The sequence below is a fragment of the Choloepus didactylus genome, chromosome 8 (assembly GCF_015220235.1).
Source record: "Choloepus didactylus isolate mChoDid1 chromosome 8, mChoDid1.pri, whole genome shotgun sequence".
Taxonomy (NCBI): Eukaryota; Metazoa; Chordata; class Mammalia; order Pilosa; family Megalonychidae; genus Choloepus; species Choloepus didactylus.
This window is the reverse complement of record NC_051314.1, coordinates 136,811,844-136,839,067: the sequence shown is the minus strand read 5'-3', so window position 1 is coordinate 136,839,067 and position 27,224 is coordinate 136,811,844. Positions and strand designations below refer to the sequence as shown.

Below are 27,224 nucleotides of genomic sequence, written 5' to 3'. Positions count from 1 at the left end.
CCAAAAGCTGAGGTATGTACAGTGGCTCTTTCAAACTAATCCACTAAAATGCAGCAAATATGCTTTGGAACAAGTCTCATTTCATTCACCCAAGAACACCTCATTTTATAGTCAGACCAGAATTTCTTCAGTGTTTCCTTTGTTGGGTCTGTGTCCTTGAAATCAACAAACCAAAATGATGGCAAAAATCCCACCAAATCCCATTAAACCCCTGAATTCGTTTGTCTCTTGCATCAAGGATTTTTTTGTTCTTAATTGAAGGCCGACACCTTTTCATTCTTCTCTGTTGTACTGATATTCTTCTGCTTTTTGTTTTTGGACAGAGGAAGGCTCCAGCTTGGAGGAAATCGGCTTTAATTGGGGAGATTATTTGGAAGAAACAGGTACCAGTGCGGCCCCTCACGCATCATTCAAACATGTACGTCAAGCGTCTCCTCTTCTACTTTGCATTTGGAGGGTTGGAGGTGAATTTACAGGAAGATACCATATAACTGATGGGAAGAAGGGGACTGAAATGGAAAGAGGGGAATTCAGCTGGTCTTGGCTCTTGTGGCTTGTCCACCGCAGGGCAGGATGCTGAGATCCACCAGCCAGAGCGTCCCTGAACCTTCCCAGAAGACGTTGCATCTGTGACAGGGGTGGGCTCAGGGTGGGAGCTCAGTGTGTGTGGAACGGATCACTTGTCATATCCCTAAAAACGCCGAATTAGACAGATCTTAGCCTTTGTCCTTGAGAGGCATACAGCCTGAGATAGGTAAGGATGATTTGAATAAATAAAAAAACACAGCAGATTAGGCAAGTTGGTATCATGTGTAATGTCTTCTTGGAACCTGGCTGGATATATCTTTTTAAAATGACACCCCAAAGTTTTAGAGCCATTTATGGGCAGGTGAATCAGATTAGAGGAAGTCATGCCAAACATTCAGACAACATTTGAATCAAACCAAAAAAAATCCTCATCAACAGAAATTCTTTGATCAACGGAAGTAGTGTGCCCCAAAGAGGACAAGTCCTAGAAAAGGAAAAATGAGTGTTTATCTGATTTTTGCTTTTGGTATGAGATTTTGATAATGTATCATTAGCTGGGAAAAGACTAAATTTCCAGGACTCAAGTTCTTTGGCATTACTACTGCTTTAATGGAAAAAAAAATTTAATTCTGAGGAATGCTTTTTCACTGGGTTACCTAAGGCAACCCAGTTTTAGATTTAGCCTGAGTAACGCAAGCAAATTGGGGCACTTTCTTAGCCTCCTCTTCCTGTTGGCTTCTTTGTTGAATTAGGAAGCCAGAACTTTGAGTCTTTATTGTAATAAAACACTTCATCCTTTCTGGAGGTGAGGTGTTCTTTTGAAAAGGGAGTTAAGACCATTTAAAAAAATTCGTGACCTTGTAAATGTAGATTTCTCTTTTCGTATTGACATCTACAGTGTTAGAATTCCTAGTTAATTATGAATATGATTATGGCCATTTGGGAAAACCAAGAGCTAAATATTTAAAAGTAATAAAAACTCTCCTGGCATACAATGTGGATATGATCCTGCAAAAACCTTTTTAACATTTACTTCTTAAGATGCTGGGATAATGTGGTTGTTTGTTTATGACAGTTTAAGAAAGAGATACTGACTGCCAACTTTTTTCCTTCCTTTCTGTACCAAGAAGTTATCAATATTCTTTTTGTATGGAGTCACTGCTGTTCTCTTTCATCCAATCAGTTCTCCCAACCTCCCTTTCGGTCACGATATAGTTTCCCATGGGAACGGGCTGGCCTCTGTCCTTCATGATACAGAATCTTCCCAGCTTGTACACCAAAGTTTAAGTGTGAGGTAGCACACGTAATTTATATTTCCATCAACTCCTTTAAGCAACTGTTGCTGATGGAGATCCGATAGATGAGTTTTGGAAGGTTATGATTCACCAGCCTGGAAGTTATTTATTTATTTTTTCTTTTTTGGAGGAGGTTTGGTGAATCATTAATTGGTTGCAATCCTTAATTAACGGATTAATTGCTGTTCAACACATGAAGCTATTGGAAAGCTATTGGAAAGTATGTTGTCTGAATGGTGATGTGCTTCAAGTATAGAATACACACTGGATTTTCGAAGACTTCCTTCGAAAAGAAGAATGTAAAATACCGCATTAATGTTTTTCTATAGTGATTCCACATTGAAATGATAATGTTTTGTATATACTGGGTTAAGTCAAAGCATATAATTAAAATTAATTTCATCTAGTTTTTTTTATTCATTCATTTTTATTGAGATATATTCACATACCATGCAATCATATAAAGTGTACAATCAGTTGTTCAGAGTACCATTATATAGTTGTGGGTTCACCACCAAAATTAATCTCTGAACATTTTCATTACCACACACACAAAAATAATAAGCATAAAAATTAAAGTGAAAAAGAACAATTAAAGTAGAAAAGAACACTGGGTGCCTTTTTTTTTTTGCCTGCATTTTTCTACTCATCCATCCATACCCTGGACAAAGGAGAGTATGGTCCATATGACTTTCCCAATCACATTGTCACCCCTCTGAAGCTACATTTTTATACAACAATCTTCAAGATTCAAGGGTTCTGGATTGTAGTTTGAAAGTTTCAGGTATTTACTGCTAGCTATTCCAATTCATTAGAACCTAAAAAGGGTTGCCTATATTGTGCGTAAGAGTGCCCACCAGAGTGACCTCTCGGCTCCTTTTGGAATCTCTCTGCCACTGAACTTATTTCATTTCCTTTCACATCCCCCTTTTGGTCAAGAGGATGTTCTCCATCCCATGATGCCGGGTCTACATTCCTCCCCGGTAGTCATATTCCACATTGCCAGAGAGATTTACTCCCCTGTGTGTCAGATCCCATGTAGGGGGGAGGGCAGTGATTTCACCTGCCCAGTTGGCTTAGCTAGAGAGAGAGGGCCACATCTGAGCAACAAAGAGGCATTCGGGAGGAGACTCTTACGCACAACTATAGGCAGGCCTAGCTTCTCCTTTGCAGCAACAGTCTTGCCAAGGGCAATTCCTGTGGTAGAAGGTTCAGCCCATCAAACCCCCAGTCCCCTGTGTCTGTGAGCACATCAGCAACCATGAAGGTGGGGAAGCCCAACACCTCTGCATTCTCTACCAGCTCCTCAAGAAGGCTTTGCATATTTTTTTCATTTTTTTTAATTACCTTTTTTTAAAAAAAATTAACTGTTAACTATATATATTAAAAAAACATGCAGTGAAAAAACATTTCAAACAAACCATAACACGGGAGTAAGAAAAAAACAACTAACTTAAAATAACTCCTTTACTTCTAACATACTGGGTTAAGTCAAAGCATATGATTAAAATTAATTTCATCTAGTTCGGTTTTATGTTTTAATGTGGCTACTGGGAAATTTAAAATTACGTTCACAGCTTGCATGATCCATCTATTAGACAGTGCTGTTTCAGGGCAACCGAAATACTGTTTTTGAGCTTTTTACCTTTAGTAGTTACTCAATTTTATATTACTTGCTGTACATCTGTAGTTGCAGTCTTCCGGATGTATGCGCCTCTGGCTAATTATGGGTTTTCCTGTGTGTCTTGATTCCGGAAGGTCGAAATCAGCATTCAGAGCAACTTCCAGCCAGGCATGAAGTTGGAAGTGGCCAACAAAAACAACCCCGACACGTACTGGGTGGCCAGCGTCATCACCACCTGCGGGCAGCTGCTGCTGCTGCGCTACTGCGGCTACGGGGAGGACCGCAGGGCCGACTTCTGGTGCGACGTGGTGATCGCCGACCTGCACCCCGTGGGGTGGTGCACGCAGAACAACAAGGTCCTGATGCCCCCGGACGGTAAGCCCCACCCCTGGTGTCCAGGCCCACCGCGCCTGCATGAGGAAGGCCTCCGAGGCACGAGCAGCCCTCACCGTTCATGGTCTTGATTCTTGAGGTTCCTTAGCTGGGGCGGTGGGGAGTGGGTGTGTGTTCCAGCTGTCCCAGCTGGATCTGGCGGTTTCGTCAACCATGGCCCTTAGGAGACGAAAGCTTTGGAGCACCATCTTCAGCTGGCTTTTGGAGGGCAGGAAAGGAAGGTTGAAGGGCGCCTGGGGATTGAGCTCTTGTTTCCTCTTTGGTAATGGATCATGTTGGCTTTTCGGGTGAATTAGAGATTGGACATTTTGAACAGTCTCAGAGAGCATCTTAAACGGGCTTCTTTAATAACTTTTAATCTGTCTTGTCTTGGACAGACGGTCAGAGAGTGAAGCAAGGAGAAAACCAAACAGATGCAGAGAAATGACAGCGCTTTCTTGGGAGTTGTTAAACTTTTATAGATAAGATTGGTTGATTTGCTATCAATTGGTGCATTCTCCAGTAGGGCAGTTTTACCTCACAGGGGACGTTGGGCAATGTTTGGAAGCTGTTTTGGTTTTCACAGCTAGGGAAGGGGAAGGTTGGGTGCTTTAAGCATCTAGAGGGAAGAGGCCAGGGCTGCTGCCGAGCATCCTGTAATGCACAGGCAGTCCCTGCCCCCTCCCTCTGGACCCAACAAAGAATTATCAGGCCCAAATTGTCAACAGTGCTGAGGTTGAGAAACCCTCCTTTGAAAGAATGGGCTGCATATTACAGTATCATAAATGCATTGAAGAAACTCGTCCGATCCTGTACGTGAGAAAAGTTGAGTTACCAATACTTGAATCTCGCCCTGTTCTCTGTTTCATTACTTGTCAATACCAAAAGTTATACTTGAAAACTTTTGATGCTAACCCTGAAGCTGTGTAATGTCTTTTTTTAAAAGTAATTTTATTGAGATACAATCACATAACATACAATCATTCAAAGTGTACAGTCAGTTGTCCACAGTATCATCGTATAGTTGTGCTTTCATCACCACAAACTTTGAACATTTTCGTTACTCCAAAAAATAAAATGAAAATTAAAATAAAAGAATACCCCAAACATTCCATTTCCCTCCTCCCTCTGTTGTTCATTTACTTTTTTTAATGCAGTTTGAGATATATTCACACACCCTACAGTCAACCATAGTGTACAATCAGTTATTCACAGCACCATCATACATTTGTGTGTTCATCACCAGAATCAATTTCTGAATCTTTTCCTTGACTCCAAATTAAAAATAAAAGCAAAAAAGAACACCTAAACCTTTCTGTCCCCTCCATACCACCCTATTCATCATCTAATTTTTGTCCTCATTTTCCCACTCATCTGTCCATACAGTGGATAAAGGGAGGGCGAGCTACAGACTTTTCACAATCACACAGTCACAGTGTGCAAGCTACAGAGTTATATAATCATCTTCAAGAAAAAGGTCACTGGGTTGCATGCAGTTTGACCACTTCAGGTATTTCTCTTTTAATGTCTTCTTAATATGTGGCTGTATACTTTTATTTTGAATTGGTATTTTTATTTTGAAATGACACGTGAAAGTTTTAAAATTAAATCCTGAGGTTAATTTTGTCCCCCGTGTTAGCAGTTGCCTTTGTCTTAGAGAGCGCTTGAATTCTTCCTCCTTCTGCTTTAACATTTGGACGTATTGATGTTTTTCTGCTTGGTGGGAATGGTCTATGGGTTTTACTACCCTTTGTTGTACATACTTGAGAGACTGCAAAGGAAGGGTAAGAGGAAATGGCAAGGAGTTTTAGAGTTGCATTTATGTGACATTTGTAAGGAATGAATCCCATTGCCTTGGCCTTAGTGAACCTCTTGACCCTTTTTTGTCTCGAGCAAGTAAAATAGCCTTTTTTCTTTCCTTCTTGCCTTGAGTCTTTGCACCTGCTCTTTCCTCCCTCTTCTTCTAGTTACCCTCCTCTTCCTCTAGCTGTCAGCTTATCTATAGCTTCCTCTGGAAAATGAGGTCAAACCCCAGCCTCATGTGCCTTATTGATCTTTTTCAGTATTATTGAGATATAATTCACATACTGTCCTTTAAAATCCATCCTTTTAAAGTGTATACGTTTTTGGTTTTTAGTGTGTTTGTGAAGTTACACAACCGTCATCATTCTCTAATTCTGGAACATTTTCATTACCTTAAAGAGAAATCCCTGTATCTATTATCAGTCACTCCCAACCCTCTTCCCCCCAGCCCCTCGCAACCACTAATCTATTTTCTGCTTCTATGTGTTTGCTTATTCTAGGTATTTCATATAAGTGGACTCTTTCAATATTTGTCCTTTTGTATCTGGCTTCTTTCATGCCACGTGATGTATTTGAGAGTCATGTTGTAGCATGTTTCAGGACTTCATTCCTTTTTAATGGCTGAATAATATTCCATTGCATGGACATATAACCACATTTTGTTTATCTGTTCATCGATTCATGACATTTGAGTGCAACCAAACTTTCCATTGTGTGGTTCTTAGGTTAAAACTGGTCTTAGCTCCCCTAGATAGTGCCCTAGCCCTAGCAGATATTGACTGCCTGTGTGTGAGGAGTGCTTAATAAATATACATTGAGTAATTGAATGATCTAGCAATGAAGGTCCAAATGTTGCTTATTCAGCAGCCAGTGGGTCCCCTTAAGGAAAATAATCCCTGCTGTTATCATAGCAATCTGTGTGCTAACTCACCTTCTCCTTTCTTCCTTACATTTTAAGTCAGTATTTTTTGTGCCTTTTTATGAAGATGTGTGAGCCTTTATTTCTAGCATCTGCACCGAGGGGTACTTTTTCAGGTGAGTGCCGTGGGATGGTTGTCAGTGGATCGGACTTTATTTTTAAATTCCATTTAAATTCCATCCCAGTTCTGTATAAACAAATAATAAGGTAAGGAAGTAAGTTTTGGGCTAACCAATGTACAGTAATGCTTTTGGTAATGGCTGTTTCACTTAGTCCCAGGCCCAGCTGAAATTGATCACAAATGACATTTGTATATTTAACTTTGAATGAAAACAGCCACCAAGGTAAGACAGTAGGGTGTAACATTTGATTATTTAATTTTCCTGTTAGTTCTGATCTACCATAAAATAAACCAGTCTTGATGGATAATGTGTACTGATGGAATATTGAAAAAGTATCATTTCAAGTTAGAGAATTAGAGATATCCCTGGCACGCCTCTCAAATATGCCATAGATGGAGCCCCAAGCAGAGATTAACACACGGGGGCATGGGTTGCTCTGAAAAGGCAGCAGACAGATGCACACATACATGCACACTCAGGACACAGACAGATGTGTGTTCCTCCCAAGGGACATGTACTCACTTGGAGTGCCGGCAGCAGGTGGAGTGGGGAGCAGGGAGGGGACAGAGAGTGTGCCCCAGCCCCCACTGCTGTCCTGCGTTACCACTGTCCTTGCTGCTAAAGCTTCCTGTATCTCGCTCATGACTCACTCTTAAAGTTTGACATTTTCGTAGCTAAATGCCCTTGGAAAGCGGATGTAAGATGGCTTCACTCTGTATCAAATTCTCTAGTGGATAGTTTTAGAGAGAAGTTCCAAGGTACTGGATTTTAACCCTCTTTGAGCTATTGGGTTCGTTCAGTAAAAATCCATGCTATCACTTAAGAATAGGACATAGTCTATGAATCAACTCTTCTTTCTCACTGGGATGAAAAAATGTGGCAGCAGTCGGTTTCAGAAACGCCACCAAATTTGTGCCCTATTGACTTGTGCTATTAGGCAAGACGTTAAGTTGCACTTAATGTGTCAAATTCAAAGTGAAAAAAAATGGGAAAACCCCGTAAAGAGGGAAACTAGTCATTCACCATTAATGCAACTGAAAGATTTGAAGTCTGTTCAAACAATAACAAGTTATGCTAATTTGAGGATTTCTTTACTGCTCTTTTTAAAGAACTTAAAAAAATTTAGTGGGAAATCAATATGACTTGGAAATCTTTAGTACAGAGAACAAAGTCAGGAAATAGCAGGTTCATGGGGCAAGAGGTTTTATTGATTGCTGTAGTACAGGATAATTATTGCTTTGTAGCCAGCAGTGGCAGTTGTTCCAGAGGGAATAGTAGAATCTATTTTTTGAACAAGGATTCCTGTTTGTGTGGTTTTCTGTCTTTGAGAGCTAATGTCATTGTAAATTCTGCTATTGTGTGGTCGATCTTTGTTGTGGTTAGACTTGAAAGGCATCACAGAATATTAACACAAGTTATCGTAATCCACGACACATAATGCTTTTGTTTGGAATGCCCCATGGCAGTAGAGGGATTTTCTTACTGATTCTAGGAATCAGGGAGGTATAAAGGGGCAGGAGCAATGTGTTTGGAGACAGGAAAGCTGAGTTCTTACCTTGCTTCTGCCATTAACCCTTGCGTGGGTGAGTTAGTGCCCAGTTTCCTCATCTTTGAAACAAGAGGATTATAGTATGCAGTCTATAAAGAGCTTTCCAGTTCTGAAATTCTTTGGTGATCCTTGGGAAGCAAGAGAGAAAGGGAGGGGTGCTCTTTTTCCTGTTTTATACATGTGTCCTCAAAGGCAAGGAGAGATGCAGAATGGGATTGGTTTTGGAATTCAGATGCATGGAAGTCTAACCCAGGAATCTGTATGGGGCAAAGAAGCCTTAGTTTCTGAGTCATTAGTGGGGATGACAGTGTTTTAATAGATTAGGGAGATAAGCTCCATTAGCAAATCATCCCGAGAGTCTGGGTCCATCTCCACCTGCAGTGGATAGAATTCTTCTTAATAAAGAATTGTAGATTCTTGCTTCCCATTGAATCCCAGAGAACTAGGAATTCTCAGTCGTAGATGGAGTGATGGGTGGAAGCCAAGTTGAGTCAGTCTGTATGTGGATGCCAGCCCCCAAATGTGGTTGGACTGAGCAAGGGGATGGGGGTGTGTGGTGATTTTGCCCATTATATTTAGTGGGAAAAGGGAGAAGCCTAGCTCTCCTTTTTGGACTAAGGCTGCAGGACAGATATCTTTAAGGACACTTTAGGATTATCTGAATAGTCTTATATTTCCTGAAGTCACTGAAGGATACATTTTGTTATTTTAGACTCTAGTTTTACAAAGCAGGTGGAGTTCCTTCCAGTCCCCTCTTTTCCTGACTTGCTATTGTAAATTAATTTAATTTTTGCTGTGAGCTGTCACTCTTACGTTACATGTTGGGGGAAGGAAAGGGCACGACCCTATTGCAACTCTGTGTCATTGTTCTAGTTCGCTAATGTTGCCAGAATGCAAAACACCAGAAATGGATCAACTTTTATAAAGGGGGTTTATTTGGTTACAAAGTTACAATCTTAAGGCCATAAAGTGTCCATCAGCAAAGGGTACCTTCACTGGAGAAAGGCCATTGGCATCCGGAAAACCTCTGTTAGCTGGGAAGGCACATGGCTGGTGTCTGCTTGCTCCCAGGTTGCGTTTCAAAATGGCGCTCTCCAAAATGTCTGCATCAGCTTCCAACAGCCATCTTCAAAATGTCTGTCTCAGCTCCAGCTTGCTATGAGCTCCTTCTGTCTGAGCTTATATAGTGCTCCAGTAAACTAATCAAGGCCCACGCTGAATGAGCAGGGCGATACCTCCATGGAAATTATCCAGTCAGAGTTATCACCTACATTTGGGTGGGTCACATCTCCATGGAAACACTCAAAGAATTACAATCTAATCAGCACTGATACATCTGCCCCCACAAGGAATGCATTAAAGAATATGGCTTTTTCTAGGGGACATAACTATACAAACCAGCACAGTCATTAAGATGATATTCCATTCAGCAGTCAAAGATCTCTGTTAATCTGGGTTTGTTTGGAGAGACCTGGTGTTAGCAGCCAGTGCCTGTTCAAAAAGCAGTGTTCCTGTTTATGAGCTAATCGGTACTAATCTTTCATGTTAAAAGTATTAAGAAACATACTGCATTAAAGCATCACTAAGTGGAGTAGAGGATTATGGCTCTTATTAGAGGAGCAAAATTGAAAACGTTTTGGCTTAGTAAATCAATAAAGCTTGATTTATTCATAAGCACATGCAATGCTTGCAAAGGGCAACTGCCAAATAATTATTGTTTATGGTGATAATGTACAGAAATCATTTAATCCAGTGACTGTTTCATTGTTATTTATTGAGAAGTAGTAACATTACTTCTTAATGTTGGAGGCTGGTGAGCTTTGGATTCTAGCAGGTGCCTCCCGGGACCAACGGATGTTCCTTACAGATTGCAGGTAAATGTGGGTGATGATGCATACCCAAATGACATCCCTTGGTTTATAAATGGAGAAGTATTTATGCACGCTTTCTAGTGTTGCAATAAAAGTGTTGGAATTACAGTGCCTTAGGAATCAAGCCACTTATTTTTATTTTCCCCATTATTAAAATTTCTGCAATTTGAATTGCAAACTCTGCAGTCTTGCTAGAATGACTCTATTTACCATTCAGAGTTGAATCAAAACTGCTGGAGTTAGTTAATAAATAACTTATTTGAATAAAGGAATGTTTATTCATGAAATATCCAGAGAAGGTGTGAAGATGGCCTTATGCTATGTGAGAAGATCCTGCCAAGTTCTGAAGCCTGGTCCTCGGACCGTTTTTGGGAATTGCTGTTTTTATGTTGTCGATTATACAGTAAGAGATATTGGCAGGTGGTGCATGTGACTTCAGAGTGGTCAAACAACCATTGTGTAACTGTAGACCTGGAGAAGTAGAATTTCGTTTGTGTTTTCTGAGACTGTCAGTTTTTTAAATGTATACTTTGTTACTTAAATAACATTTTAGTAATATTAATAAAACTTAATCAGATTGTTTTTGTTGGTGGACCTAAACTGTAATTGGAGTTCCATTTCTTTATTAATAAGACTATTAAGTATATATGCTAAACACTTGAAGGGCAAAATTAAAATGCTAATTGGCCACTTAGGGTAAAGGGAAGCAAACAAGACACACTATAATATAAGAAAGTTTGATGTAAAGAGAAAAAGCCACATTGTTATGAGAAAGGGTAGGACTGTGTTTTACAAATATGGTCTTAAACGAACTCAAAGTAATATTGCTGTATTTTAAAAGTGAGTTAGTATCTGTGATGGTTAAGTTCAGGGATCAACTTGGCCAGTCTGTGGTGCCCAGTTGTTTGGTCGAGCAAACCTGGGAGGGTATTTTGTGGACTTAAATCATCAGCAAGTTGATTACATCTATAGCTGATTGCATCTACAATTAACTGAGGAGATTACCTTCAACAATGAGAGAAGTCATGTCCAATCGTGATTGAAAGCTTTAGAAGAAGTGATGATTTCAGCAGTCAGAAGGAAGAATTTCCGTCTCTACTTCAGCCAGCCAGCTTCTCCTGAGGAGTTCATCTAAAACCTTCATCAGTGTTCCCAGCTTGCAGCCTGCCCTGTGGAACTTGTACTTGTGCATCCCCACAATCGTATGAGACAATTTTTATAAAAAATTGCATATTTGCAGATATCTCCTGTTGGTTCTGTTTCCCTAGAGAACCCTGACTAATATAGTATCCTAGACTCAAAAGGCCATTCTCTATAGCAGATGTGAAAGAAGGAATACTAATGTAGGAAACTTTAATCCTTTCTCTATAGGGACTTGATGGATTTTTAAAAACAGTGCATCTGTTTTTGAATCGTATCTGATCAGGTAGAAAGCCTTTGTAGAGATCTACCCTGGTATAGATCAGAGTAGACATGGCTTGTGTGTGTGTGTTTGTGTGTGTGTGTGTGTGTGTGTGTGTTTGTGTGTTTTGATCTAAAGTGCATTTTGAAACAGTTTTATCTACTATTTACAAATCACATCATTTGAAGGATTATTGGCATCTCTTGAAAAACTGAAAGATGCAGACACGTTGGATCTGCATTCCACATGGCAGCCGCTGACCAGAACAAAAGATGATCATTGATTTGCTCTCTAAGTCTTCCCTGCTCACTTTTCTTATCTGCTTGGGGCCTGAATCCTGAATGTCAGGCATGGAACCAGGAATTGGAGATGACAGTTGCAGATGTCCTGTGCAGTCCCCTAGTGTGGGAAACTCATGGAGTTTCATTTAACTGCCCTGAGCTTCTAGAGATCTCTTGTAACGCACCAAAGTTGGACCAGAGGATCGCTAAGGCTTCATCTCAAAATGCTCTGATTGTAAGAATTCAAAAAGGAGCAATGAAAGATGTCTTATGAAAGGGCTCTGAAATAAATACACTCTATGAACAAGAGCTTGCAAAACTGGGTTTTTAGCCTGTGGAATGAAAAATAAAACAAATAAATAAAATACTTATCTGTATACATTCATACCTTTGTTAATGTAATGGTAAATAACTATTTGTTTATGAGTAAACAGTGAACAGTCTTGTTTCCTATACGTCCCTGTTCGGTATTTGTGTTTTTATTTTTTAACTTTTTAGTTTGAAATAATTTCAAACTTACAGCACAGTTGCAAAAATAACATAAAACCCATATGGAGAATTTCAGCCTACCCCCAACCCAGATACCCAGATCCACCACCTTTCAACATTTTACATTTACCATACCATTTTCTGTAACTATCTTTACATCTATCAACCCACCTTCCCTCCCTCCTATCCATCCATCTGTCCTTCTGTCTGTCCGTTTGTCCATTTGTTAGTCTTTCTACATTTACCATATACTCCCTTTATGTTTTTGCTTAAATGAACCATGAATTTCATCATGTCTGTGCCAAAGCTCTCCAATTAAAAACAGTTTCTCTCACACAACATATTTTTATTGTGTGCCTATGGTGTCCAAATAATTAAATTTAATCCTATCCTCAGAACAAACTTGTGAAGAAAATGTGGCTCAGAAGAGTAAATAGCTAGCCCCCAGGTTGTATATTATACAACTTGAAGAAGATTTTATGTAAAGAGGGATTCTCCCCACTTCTGAAATCAATGCTTTGAAAAATAATGGAGATCAGTAGATATCTGCTCATTTATTAAATTGAATCAATAAGGCCTTGGATTAGAAGGTTCAGATTTGAAATAGTAGAAACGTTATCAAGAAAAGTCGTAGAATTGCCTTCTTGTGATTTTTAAGAATAAGTAGAAAGTTAGTTGCCCAGAATGTTTTCCATTTTGTCATTTGTGGAGGCAGATAAATGGGAGAGAACTTCCTTGCCGAATGTTAATCATGAGATTATGTAAAGTTATGTAAATTGTATCAGATGCTATTTGGGATTTTCTGCACTACGTGAAAACTGTAAGCACAACACTGACTGTGAGCATTTCCTTTTTAGTGTAAGTCATAAATGAACCTATTTTCTCCTGCTTCTTAATCCAGCAACATATGTAATATAAATCAAGCAGTGTTTAATTCTTTGTAGAATTTGAGAGTGAGTGAGTTGTGTTTCTTTGGCATTTTGTGTAAATCTTTTCTTTACTGTTAAATCTTCCATTGCCTTTACTAGCAGAGGTGCTTTCTGATCTGTTCCCCTACCTCGTCTTCATTTGCCAGGGCCGCTGTAACAACAGGCATTTATTGACTCACAGTTTGGGGGCTGGGAGTTGGACATCAAGGTGTTGCAGGACGGTCCCTTCTCTGAGGTCTGAGATGTTGCGGTGGTGGCCTCTTGGAAGGCCGTATCTCCATCTCCTCCCCTGCCACATGGCTGTGTTTCTCCCTGTCTGCTCCCCCTTCCACATCCAAACTTCCTCTGCTGATGAGGACTTCAGTCTTAACGGATGAAGGCCCACCATGATTGAGTTTGGCTTCACCTTAACTGATGACATCTTCAGAGGTCCTCTCTACAGAGGGGCTCACATGCATGTGGTTAGGACTTGCACATGTCTTCGTGGGGGACGTGATCCAGTGCATAATGCCCTTCTTTCCCACCCCCAGGTTCTGGCCCTGGTCTTCTCCACATGGCTCATGCATGCTCTTGGTGGACCAACCCCTTTAATGCCGCAGGTGATTCTAGTGCAGAGCCTCCAGGGAAGTGCCTGGTCCCTTTTGAACAGACACACCTTGGCCTTTCCTGGCCCTGACTCTGCCCAGTGGCTGCCTTGGTTTTCTCCATCTGAGCCAGGAACCCTCAGCTCCATCTGTCCCCATGGTGTGTCTGACTCCCTCCATCTCCTCTCCCACTTCTGTTCCCACTCAGGCCTCATGAACAAGCCCCTGACTCGCCCACTTGTCATTGTCAAGTTCCATCATGGCTTATCACTGGGACCACATCTCCGGCTTGAGTCCTCAGGTTTTGCAGGTTCTGGGCAGGTGTGCTGGTTTGGATGTATTATGTCTCCCCAAATGCCATGTTCTTTGGTGCAGTCTTGTGGGGGCAGATGTATTAGTGTTGACTGGGTTGGAATCTTTGGATTGGATTGTTTCCAAGGAGATGTGACCCACCCAACTGTGGGTGATAACTCCGATTAGATTATTTCCATGGAGGTGTGGCTCCACCCATTCAGCCTCGGTCTCGATTAGTTTACCTGAGCCCTATAAGAGCTCAGACAGAAGGAACTCAGAGCTGCTGTAGCCAAGAGAAGACATTTTGAAGACAGCCATTGAAAGTAGACTTTGGCTAGCCCTGAGTTTGCCTGGGTAAAACTAAGAGAATAATCCCAGACGCCTAGAGAGAAACTTCCTGGGAGAAAGCCATTTTGAAACAACCTGGGAACAAAGGAAGAAGATGCCAGCCACGTGCCTTCCCAGACAACAGAGGTGTTCCAGACACCATTGGCCATTCTTCTGCAAAGGTACCCATTTGTTGACACCTTAGCTTGGACATGCTTATGGCTATAGAACTATAAATTTGTGACAAAATAAACCCCCTTTATAAAGCCAATCCATTTCTGGTATTTTGCATAATGGCAGCATAAACAAACCAGAACAGCATGGTTTGCCTCATTTGGTCCCAGCTCTAAGCAAACAGTCGGTTTGTGAACAGGTTGCCGTGTTGAAATTTGGCAAATATAACTTTTCAGCTCCAAGTCCCGAGGGCTTAGGTGTTGTGATTCAGAGGAGAGTTTGGTATGGATTCAGAGTCACGGTTGCGTCCACAGGGCTACCCTCCTGTACTGCCATCTTTAGAATTTCTTGCAAGAAGGAAAGTTTTGTTTTGTGTACCCTTGTAATTGCTATAGTAGATTTTGCCTTAACAGACAACATTCAGTTGGTATCTCAGAATATGAACCTCTGAGCAGAAAACTCTGATAGAAAACTGAGAGATTGTGTAGTAAATGTAATGAATGCCTGGGTTACCTTTGAATTCTGTGAAAGTTTAAATGCCAGTGTGAACGCATGGAATGGAGAGGAAGAAGAGGCAGAAAAATTTAGCTTTCTTGATAGGTTCACTACCTAACTACCAGTAGGACTGTTGGGATTTATTTGAGGCTTGACAGAACATACCCGCACACAGTGGTTTTTCCCATAGCTTCTTTGTAGCTGAGAGTCCCTGCCCACTGGGATTCCTTGCAAGTGATTCTGCTAATGTGAATGTGCCTCTGGATCCAGGGTTCTGTGACATGTGTTGAAAGGATGGTAGCAGTGTGCCTTCACTATGAAGCGTCTCTAGCTTCTTTGAGGGCATGTCTCTTGACAGTTATGCAGCCTGTCTCCAACTCTGAGAAATAACACATCCGTAAGTGAGTACATCGTAGACGGCTGGACTTTGATGTTAGCACTGTATTGGCAGGAGGGGCCTCTGGTCTAAGAGCTGCATTTTGGAGAACCCCGTGAATCACAAGCACAAACAGTGCATTTATTCAGGGTGGTTGTTATCATGACTGCCTTTTTTTCTCTCGGGCTCTCACGCTCAGTTACAGAGCAACTTGTAGTCCTAAATGTTCCCTCTTGGGACTATTGCTGTTTGGGCATCAGGGAAGGGATTCTCTAGGGCTCTTGTGGCCTCAGAACAGAGGCAGCTGCGTCTGCTGTGAATGTTTGCAGGTTGTGGCAGTACCAGTACCCGAGAAGAAGACAAATTGATGGTCAAATCCTTCCTCTCTGAAAACGTGAATGTGGTAGAGTTCTTGCATAATGAAGTTTCACTTTTCATTAGTACTGAGCATCCTGCATCTTTGTTGTTGTTGTTTTGTTTTTTGTTTTATTTTGTTTTTGCTTGTTTTTGTGTTCCAGCTTGTGGTTCTAAAGGTACTTAGGAATTAGTGCAGAATTTGCAGCAGTTATATATATTGACTGAGGAACATTTTATGATGTTAAACAATTCGTACTACTCTAACGTGTGTGTGTGTATGTGTGTGTGTGTTTATGTATAGGTCTAGACATGACATGCCTGAAGTGTGACATTGACTTTTTTTTTTTTAACATTGGCAACCAGATAGATGTTGAATGCCAGAATTGAGAGTAGTTTTATTTTTAGGAAACACACTGAGTGAGACTGAAGTCTCAAAAATGAAATAAAATATTTAATTCTGTTTAAATATTTTTGATTAACATTTTTGATATTCATTAATTATAATTTGTGTTTTATTTTAAAATTGCAGTAGATAATTTGGAATATTTAGAATGAAATAGCTTTTTTGAGAACAAGAGATTTAGAATTTTTGAGTTTTGCATTTTCTTTAATTTATATTTTTTGATGAAAAAAATTCAAATTGTGTAGGCCTATATAATTACATGTATACGTTTTTCTAATCCTTGAGATGATTTCTGTCAATTTAACACAAATTATGTGAAAATCTTGATTTCTGACAAGTTAATGATTTGGCTGAAATGAAGGCAAGGGCAATCAATTTTATGGAATAAATATACAGTAATTTAATGAATGATGCACGTCTTTATTTTCTCACTCATTCCAACATTGCTGGTTCATTAACAGAACACTCAGATGCATGCCATAATAATAAAATTTAGTTGTCTTCGGAATTTTGCCAACTTTCAGTAATTTCTAAACCATAGCTTTTTATATATTTTTTGATTTTGTCATTCTGAAGATATGTTTGTCAGTGTAGGAGGATGGAATGTACTTTATTTAACAGTCTGCTCGCTTGACTAATAACTGATTTAAACACATAGTGTGTAGGCCTACAGCAGCTTTTGCCTGTTCCCTATAAATGTGACACGTGGTTCTGTTCATCGTTTCCAAATGGGGCTTCTCCTGGTTTATGGATATATGGATTCTTTCCAAGGGCTACTTGGGCATGGGTAGACATAGAGAGTCAGTTTTCAGATCCTCAAATTCTGTGTCTTTCCTAGAATTAATTTGAGCATATTCTGTTGATGTCCTTTCCTCCCTTCCCAGGCCCAATCATTCTTTTTTATTTCCCCTTTTAACCACATTCAAATATGTAGATGACTTTAGAGGAGAATCTTACCATGATGCATTGTCCTGAGATATAAACAAATGTTTAAGGCCCTGAACTCAAAATACTGGTGTTGTAAGTGAAGCCTTTTTTACTCCAGGTGTATTCCCTACCACCCCAAACCATAACATTAACATATAGAAGTTTACTTGTTATGTTTCGTCCTCAGAGTTTATAATGTATTTATGTTGTTTTAACAGTTCTAAAAAAAATTTCAGTAGTTCAAGCCAAAAGAAAATTTTTAGAACCCTTAGAACTTTATTGTCAGAGAAATTTAAAAAGTTTTAAATTTTATACTACATGTATTTTTGTTGTTGTTGCAGAGAAGTAGGATAGGATGAGCAACAAGAGGTTTTGGGAATAAAAAGATAAGTGTCTGGGGAATGTGAAATGAATGTAAGGTTTCGAGAAGAAAAAGTAATGTTATCCAAGGTGACTGGTAAAGTAGCACTTATTCGTGTATTTTTAAAAATGCATGACAAAGGATATGAGATCATTCTATTGAATGTATTTATGGGAATGATATAGTAGTTAATAAAATGTAGATTGACCATCCACAGGAAATTACATCCATTGTGGCTATTCAAAGTGATTGAAACATTTTAGAATGCCAAATTGGAAGTATGTGAGGGGGGAACATTCGTTTTTTAAAACTCTTTTAAGAGGTGGTATGTGAGCAAGAAATTTTGAAGATCAGTGTTACAGACACCGTTGTATGAAAGCCATTCTGAGAAGCCTGTCATCCCTCCACTTTCCAGGGCTGATCATCGAGAAGCTGCACGGTCATTCTCAGTGGTTATTGCCTGAGCTTTGTGGATCTCGCAGGTGTTCTGAATATCACGCATATCTGTGCTCGAGACAGAGGGGACGAGACCTGACTGGGTGTAAAGCCCCCTGTGGTTTTTCCATAGATGGCCCTCCAGGACCCTCTTGTTCACTCATGAAGATGTTCTTTCTCATAATTCAGATGTTCAGAAGTTCCCAGGGCTTTGAGACAATTTATCCTGAGTCTTGACAGAGTTTCTATTGTGGTCACTGGATTCTTTTGTTTATTAGTATTTAAAAATTTGCCAATGTTCCAACGAGTTCTCTGAGCTGGAAGGAAGGTCTTGGGTTGATGGGTAAAAATTCTTTCATGATGACCAGCAGCTATTTTGCTCCATAAATGTATTACTGTTACCATAGAAACTGGCCCATTTTTATATTAATCTATGAAGAATTATTTATTGAGGTTCTATGTGCCCAGTAGTTTTTTCTGAAAATTTTTAAAATACAATTTTATTGTGCTGTATTCACACAACATACAATCCATCCAAAGTATACAGAGGCTTATAGTATCGTCACATAGTTGTGTATACATCCCCATGATCGATTTTAGAACATGTTCCTTATTCCAGAACAAGACGTAAAAATATAAAGGAAACCCAATACATCCCATACCTCTATCCCCCGTATTATTGACCCCTTGAATTGGTGTGGTATATTAGTTACTGTTGATGAAAGAACATTAAGATATTACTGCTAACTATAGTCCATAGTTTACAGTAGGTACATTTTTTCCCATATAATCCTCTATTATTAACTCTTTGTAATAGTGTCATACATTTGTTCTAGCTCATGAAAGAACTTTTAAAAATATTTGTACAGTTAATCACAGTCATTGTCTACCACAAGATGCACTGTGTTATACTTTCCCATGTTTTAACCTCCGGCTTTCCTTCTGATGATATACATGACTCTAAACTTCCCCTTTCCACCACGTTCACTGCTGTTAATTGTACTCACAATAATGTGCTATCATCACCTGAATCCATTTGCAAACGTTAAAGTTCAACGTAGTTAAACATACTGCACATATTAAACAATTGCTCCCCATTCTTTAGCCTCAGTTTATATCCTGGCCACCTGTATTCTAGATTTTATGTCTATGACCAAGTGGTTTTTTGATGGGAACACAGAGTCATTATTCAACAGCTATTCTTAAACATATTTTTAGGAAGCACATCTGTAATGAAAAGAACTTTTGGCTCATTTTGTGTACTCTGATGATGCCTTTATTTTGGGAAATGGATGTTTTTACCTGGCAGCTCCTAGAGTCCTTTCTTATTTGTGGGTCCTTTCTGCTTAGGCATTTCATTCTTGACTGTCTCTTTGTTTTGCTAAGAGGGGTTGGAAGTTAATTTGAAATTCTGGTCTCTGAAAGCTAGGTGATGTCTCTTTTGTCTGGGAAGTTCTCTGAGATATTACTTCTTTTCTCTTGAGTTTTTCATAGCTATCTGTTTCATGCTAACTGTTTTAAAAGGGTTGTGAGCCTGTAATGGAAATGTACAGAGCTGCCCACCAGATGAGGGAACCCCGACCTTAACTTCCCTGGTGATCTGGTAGCCGCTAACTTGAAAGGTCCCGCTGGGCTGTACTCTGGTGCTATTTCAGTAAAATAAATCGGAGTCTCTAGAACTGATGACATCTGTGCAGTAATAGCACTTTTCAGGTCAGTACGGAAGGATGAAGAGTATTGTGAGTCAGATGCCCGGCTAGCATCTCTGCTCTCCTCTCACAGAACGTAACCTTGGAAATGGCACTTAACTTCTTTGCATCACAGTTTCCCCATCTTTGAAATGATGACTCAAAGCCTGACCTTGCCGGCGGTCAGTGGTAGTGTTAGCACCAACTTGGGTGGTGAAGGAAAACCTCTTTTTAACCTTTGAGCACTCCTTAGAATGGAGGCCACTCACCCCCACGTTTCCCCTTTTGGTTTTGTTAATATCTGAAGACCTGATGCCTTCCTTGAGGGCAGTGGCAGAGGGAGCTATGTAAGGAGGCACCCACCTTCCCTCTGAGTGGGGAGCGTGGAAGTTAAGGCATCTCCTTAGCTGCATCAGCTGTCTGGAATACTGGCAAAGAATGGCTTCTGTCTGCTATGATCTTGGAGAACTTTGATCCTACCTCTTTTAAAATAGTTATTTTTGCCTTGTGTTATAGTGATTTAAGGCTACATCTGTCTCACCCGTTTGATTATAAAAGTAAGGCCCTGTGAACATTTTGTAATCAGAAATACATGTCTTGGATCCTGATTCTGTCATTTCACTAAATGTGTGAACTTGGACCAGGTACTTAATTTCTAATCTTTGTGATCTTCAATGTTCACATCTGTAAAATGAGGAAAACGAGAGCTGCCTTACAGTGTTGTTTTGTGTATTAAATGTGATTCGTAGAAATTTCTTAGAACAGTGCTAAGAATGTACGAGATAATGAATCAATGCTATCTTTTTTCTTCTTTTGTCCTGGTTAAGGATGATATTTCATTCACCTTTGTATTTCTTATAATGCCTTTGACATAGTTAAAGCTCATTTGTTAAATTAAGTGGATAAAGAACTAAGTAAGCCTCTGAATTAAAACAATTTAATTGATAACTATACATATTTTTATTGGAGAACCATTTAAATCTTACCACATTCATACGCAACAATTGCACTTACTTGGTTTTGAAGCCTTGTGTGTATTGGAAGCAGCAGATTAGAAGCAGAGGAGAGAATACTTAGTCATATATACTTGTATCAACCAGCAAATGGTAACTGTCAGCTGAATGCAAGGAAGTAGAGAGAAAAACTGGAAAAAATAGATAGCAGCGTAGAAAGGAGTAGAAATCTAATGACATTTAATATAGGAGCACATACCCTATTGATAGGTCTGGAGGTGTATGGGGTTATTATATAGTAAAGTGTGTGCTATTATACACTAAAGCAGAATAATTGATTTATATAACTCAACCCTCAAAAAAGTTTTAAATTTATTTTGTATCTACCAAGTAGGTGTCAGTAGCAAAGGCTAACTTCAGAAGGAGAAAAAGAGATTGTAAAGAACTGCTATTCTTTAAAGATGGGTACACTTTGGGGTGGATGTATTATTACTGTCGTCACTCTGGTAGAACTCTACTCCAGTACTGGATTTATAGTCTTTATTCTGTCTTCTTAAACATGGGAAAGCCCTAAGCCAATGCAACTCACCTGTAACCTGGGGTATTGCTCTGTTACACAAATAATAGAGTTTGAAGTGTTGGTTTTTTTAGATTTTAAGATACAGTGTGGTTTGCTGGTCATCTCACAGCCACTTGGGATAGGCATTTAGGGGGCCAGGAACAAAGATGGTGCTGAAATGTAGCCTGTAGGTGGGACCAGGTGTGAGGGTAGCTGATGTGGCTGTAGAATAAGGCTGACCTGTGCAGGCCCAGAGTTGAGGAGTTGCTCTGTGATAGTTCAGGTGTCTTTTGAGATTGCTCTTCTAAGATAAGGTTGAAAGGGCTTATCAGATGGACAGTGCATCCAGATGGGAAATCCAGGCCTGGGAAGTAGCATTGGCAAGAATAAGGCAAGGCCCCGATCGGTAGGAAAAAAGCTAGAATCTACAACAAGATTGGACAGTAGGTAGAGAAACTTACTATTAAGTGTCGAGGTGTGACCTGACATAGCCACTATGGGGTAGAAATGGGTGGGTAGAGAGAGCTTTGAAATGGGACAATGTACTTAATACTTTCTGGGGCCCTGAACTGTTTCCCTAAATTAACAAGCTTGGAGAGGGAGCAGAGGTGAGTGGATGAGGGACGGTGGGGTTCCTTCATTCTGCTAGCTCATTCAGGCCCTGGGTTCTCTCTGTCTTGGTGCTCTGTCACCCCCAGATGTTTCCTTCATTTGTGTGGTAGTACTACTGGGTACACCCAGGTCCTGGATCTGAGTGATTTATTACTTTCATATGTGCCCGAGAGACTTCCGCCTTCCTGTGTCTTTGAGAAGTGGATTATACTTGGGGGCATCCTAGAACATGTGCAGTTTTTGCTTTGGTAGCATCAGCTCTCAACAATAGGTGTCCCCAATTAGTTACTGATGGGGGGGATGTGTCTTAGCTTTCCAGGGCTGCTAGGACAAACACCACACACTAGTTGGCTTAAACCACAGGGATTTATCATCTCACAGCTTTTGAGTCTAGAAATCCAACATCACAGTATTGGCAGATCATATTTTTTTCCCCAAAGTCTGTAGCATTCTGGTGATGGTGTGATTTCTGCCACCATCACATGGCCATCTGCTGCTTGCCATCTCCTCTGGTTTCTACTTCTGCCTCCAATTTTGTTTGTTTGTAGGGACGTTGGCCATACTGGATTAAGATCTGCCTTCATTTGCTTTGGCCACACCTTAACTAGTAACATCTTCAAGGTCTTCTTTACAAATAGGTTCACATCCACAAGACCAGGGGTTGGACTTGAGCATGCCTTTATGGAGCACTTGATTCAGTACCCAACAGCGTGGAAGTCAGTGGGCCCGGTGCTGAGGGTATTAGGAAGGCAAAACTGAATAAAAGGGTCAGGGGCTGAAAGCAGTGAGATTCCGAATGGCATTCTGGAATGCCAGTGTGTCGCTGGGTCTACTGTAATACTAGTTGGTGGTCCTGGAATCAACCCTGGGACTGTTTTTAGGATCCAGCTCTGGGGGCCACAGAATTATGTGGCCAGTTTAGGGGATGGTGCCGAAGGTTTCATTACAACTGTTCCATAACGTTTGGAAATTGAGCTACAACAGCATTTATTTGCTGAGTGCCATTTTGTTTCACATGCTTTTCACATTTATGATCTCTGAGGTAGGGAAGGGATCTGTGATTCTTTTTTGTTCTGGTGGTTTCTTGAGAAGAGATTTAAAAGTAGATAGGGAAGTTCATAAGTATCATAGACACTTGGGGACTTCAGAGCCAGTGGGAAAACTGAGGATCAGAGAGGTGGAGAAGGGGTTGGTGAGGGCCCTTGGATGGAGAGCTCCTCGTGCTTGATTCAGAGCCCAGAGCTATTTTCATGTCACATCACGAAATTTCACTTCAGGCTCCTTTATGGGTGTCTCATCTTCATCATGGTGATGAAAAGATGTTATACTGAGTCAAAAGCACTTAAAGACCCTGAGGTCCAGATACTGTAGAAATAACCTGGTCCATTGTACTGCCATTTATGAGAACTCAGATGGACCAAAGACCTCAATTTCATAACAGGTCAGACTGCCTTTGTATTGTAGAAGCTGCCTTCCCTTCAAAAAAAAGGTTTATTTCAAGTGTGTTTTTCTTTCTTTCATTTGCCTGTTTCCAGAGAGTAACACAAATCTAGTTACATACAACAGTTTTGAGGACAGAATGATTACACAGTGAGACCTAACTGTTTGTCTCTTGAAATATTCTTAGTGCAAGAATTTAAAATAGTCAACCTATATTTCTAAATAGATCTAATTGGAGGGAAGTGCTACAGAATCGAAGAGAGGTATTATTTAAGGGTTTTCCCTAATTATTTTTCTGATTACCTCTTACCAACTAACAAAGTTGCTGTGCATAGTTAATTAAGTAATGCAAATTTTTTTGGAAACCTATAATGACATATTTACACAGTAGTTACTAATAATCCCCAAAAGCTCATCATGGAATCTAGGAATCCTCTATAGCCATTCAAAAAAAAAATCTGTAATTATTTTTTCCACAATAGACATTTGTGTCAGGTCATTAGCATCTGTTCAGCTTAGTTCTTAGAAATTCTATGATGAATATCTTTTGAGAGTATCATAAAGCACAATTCCTTCAACCTACACCAAGCCCCCCCTCACATAAACAAATTAAAACTTCAGAAATCTCCAAAGAGAACAAAGTGTATGTAAAACTTCTTTTCTGGTTTAAATGTTTTATTGTCCTGCAGAGATCAAATGATGATTTATGTGCCTTGTTTAGTCTTGTTTGGAGTTGTGTTTAATCACAGAATTGTTCTGTGAACTGAAGAAAGCAGTAGTCTTTTTATATTCTTTATCTGTATATCTAATGTGTAATTTGTTAGCCCATCAAAATTAATTTTCAGTTGCTAATGTACCTGGATCTTTACATTTATAAATACTGCTAGTGGTTCTTTCACTTAAGCATATGTGTTTATGTGCCCTTCCGTGAGGGATTATGCAGGGAGGATGTTAACATAAAAAACAACCGGCAAATAAATGTCAATTAAAATTCTGTTAACATAGTTGGCAGCAGTCCTTTCACATTTTAAGTACAGAGTGTATAGATCAAATTAATTTTTTTACTATAGTTGACCATTTAGTTTCCCAATTTAACTCATCTTTCTATTAACAAAATAAACCGTTTTACATTTAGAGTAGTACATGGAAATACCCCTCTGGCTACGTGTGAATACTGTGAAACTGTTATAAAGATTTTAAGTGGTTGTTGAAAACAAGGAGATTGGGTCATATTTGAGTTTGAGTTTTACCTTCCAATTTTAATGGGTACCGTTTCTCCTTTTCCTGGACCCCCCCCCCCTTTTTTTTTCTACCCTTTCTCAAAGCTTCTTTCTCCTGAGGTTTTGAACCTTATGGCTCATTTGAGGGCCTTGATAGAATAGCTCATGTATTAGGATACCATCTAAGCTGCTATTAAAAAAAGAACCCCAAATACTGGGGCTCAAATTAAGTTAGAAGTTTATTGCCTTCTCCTGCAGCAGTGCCGAGGTGAGTGGCTCGGGGACGGCAGGGGGCCTTGGTTCCATTAGGTCATTCAGGCCCTGCGTTTTCTCCATGTTGGTGCTGTTTCATCCTTGGGTGTTTTCCACAGCCGCCTGGTTGAAGCGTGTTGTGCCTCCCTGTTTCTCTGCAGGAAACAGGAGTCCAGGGGCAGCTGCTCACACTCCCAGGCCAGAACGTAGTCACATGGCTAAACCTAGTTGAAAGGAGGCTGGGAAATGCCCACTCTGGCTGTAGGGCTCAGCTGCCTAGAGGGGACTCCCAGGGTTGGGGCAGGGCAGGGTGGGGGGCTTCTTTTACTAAAAGAAAGGGAAAAAGGGTCCTGGGGTAGTTAGCCATCTGTGCTACAACTCATTTAACTCAGCAAATATATATATATATATATATATTTTTTTTTTTAGGAACACAATTTCATCCTTGGAAACCATTTCAAGGAAAATGTAAAAATGCTGGAAATATAAAACCTAACAACTTTTTTCTTTGTTTGGGAGTCAAATGCATTTTTCTGTAGTTGGTGTAGAACCTTAACTTGTAGTATTTGGTGTTGATTTAATAGGATCTGTATTTTCCCCCATGCTAACTTTTAAAGAAATTAATGGCCAAAAATATTATCATCTTTCTTAATAGTCAGAATTTACCAGCTACACTTGTCATTGTGCTTTTAAGCTGCAGCACATCTGAAAAGTATATAAAATCATTTACAACTCCTGATACTGTGAACTTACACATATCCTATTGACCCAGATTAATTTTTTTCAGTTTTATATTCCTTTTTCTTAAAAAAATTAGTTTATTAGTTATATTTTGTACAATGTTTTCAAAAGACAAATAGTTTTAAAAGGCTTGTTTTAAAGAATAGCAGTTCCCTGCTCACACCCTGCACAATATTCAATTTTGGGAGGTAACTACTTTTAACTCTTTATGAGTCACATTTAACGCTAAATATGAGTCCAAGGGATCACAAAGAGCACTTGATGAAGACATAGCAGCATACAGTTCTAGAACACTGGGGACAAAATGATCCAACAAGTGTCCCGAATGGGAGGAGGAAAATCCCAAAACAGCTAAACCGAAGGCTTAAAACACAAGGATTAAAAGAGTTTGATTCACTTACCTTGCCAAAGGGATGAAAGAGAAAGTTATGTGATGTGTAGTCTAATGGTAGTTTCAAAATTAGGCAGCAGCTCATGCCATTTGGACTTTAGTCTTGAGGTAGGAAGAATGAGGGAATTTGGGGAAGTCAAGAAAACAGAGCTAAGATGTTCACTGCCTTTATTTTTGTCTAAATCATGGTGGGAACTAGGGTTCCTCTAGGTGATGGCGAGTCATTCAGTGTTTATCAGTGTCCAGGGCTATTTCTGGTACTGAAAGTGCAATGGTGAACTGAATAGATGAAGACTCCACTTCCATGGAATTTGCATTCCAGTTATCCTGTAAGTGTCCCTCTGACGCCGTTGAGGATGGGTTAGTGACATTTATGCAAATGACAGGACACTGAGTTAAGGTGGTATATTAGTTAGGGTTCTCTAGGGAAACAGAACCAAAGGAGAGATCTGTAAATATAAGATTTTATACAAGTCTCTCACACAGCTCTGGGGATGCACGAGCCCAAATTCTGTAGAGCAGGCAGCGAACTGGCAGCTCTAATGAAGGTGTTCGATGAACTCCTCAGGAAACGCTTCGCTGGCTAGCCAAAGAAGAATTGAAGTCCTTTCTCCTTCTCCCTTAAAAAGGTCTTGAACTGATTGGATTAAATCCAGCAGATTGAATTCTCTTATTGCATAAGATACGTCCTTAGTTGACATAATCAGTCACAGCTACAGTCGATTGATGATTTAATAAACCAGTCTTCTGGTTGGTTAACCAGCCACAAATGTCCTTAAGTAATGTTGGCCAGTGCTTGCTTGACCAGACACCTGGGCACCATCACCTGGCCAAGTTGACACATGAACCTCACCATCACAGGTGCTCTTAAGTGATGGGACAGGGAGAAGGGAGGGCCAGCCTTCCATGACTGTGGTTACTTACAGCTGGGGGTGGGAGGGGGGCTTCTTGTGCTTAAACTGTTCCTCAGCTGTCCAGTATTTTAATCATTTAATCAAATGAGCCATCAAATGAATCATTTTTAAAGGAGTTTTAGAATTACTAGTTTGTTAAATTCCTGTTTTCTTATTTCTGTAGGAGATAATTATCTCTTGGGAATTAGTCCTAAGGGACTTGGTGACTCTTAGGTGTTTTGAACCTGCAAGTTCTAGAACCTGGAATTTGCCTAAGACAGTGACATATTCTAAGGACTCCCAGCTCCTAACCCTGCGGGGAGCTCAGCACCTCTGCTCATGGATGTGGAAGTGGGGTCTTCAGCACTCTGGTTTTGCTTCCCCTGTTTCTGCCCCCTCCACAGAGTCTGTGTCAAGGCCTCTTCTGCTTCCTTTACTTTCCTTGTGCCTGAAATCACATCACAACGTTCTCTTACCATCTTTGTTCGTGCACCATATCTACAAAAAAATTAATTATAGATCAGAGAAAACCACCAAATGAAAACTTCCTTTGTTCCC

At 40.0% G+C, this 27,224-nt stretch overlaps 1 protein-coding gene across 6 annotated transcripts in view; it reads left to right on the top strand.

Moving 5' to 3' along the window:
* SFMBT2 (Scm like with four mbt domains 2) overlaps window positions 1–27,224 on the top strand; it is a 271,301-nt gene that overhangs the window by 34,335 nt on the left and 209,742 nt on the right. For all 6 annotated transcript variants that reach the window (XM_037845421.1, XM_037845416.1, XM_037845418.1 and 3 more), the window contains 2 exons: window positions 324–418; window positions 3,582–3,822. In XM_037845421.1, coding sequence (XP_037701349.1) covers window positions 324–418; window positions 3,582–3,822 — 336 coding nt within the window. The remainder of the gene's footprint in view (window positions 1–323; window positions 419–3,581; window positions 3,823–27,224) is intronic.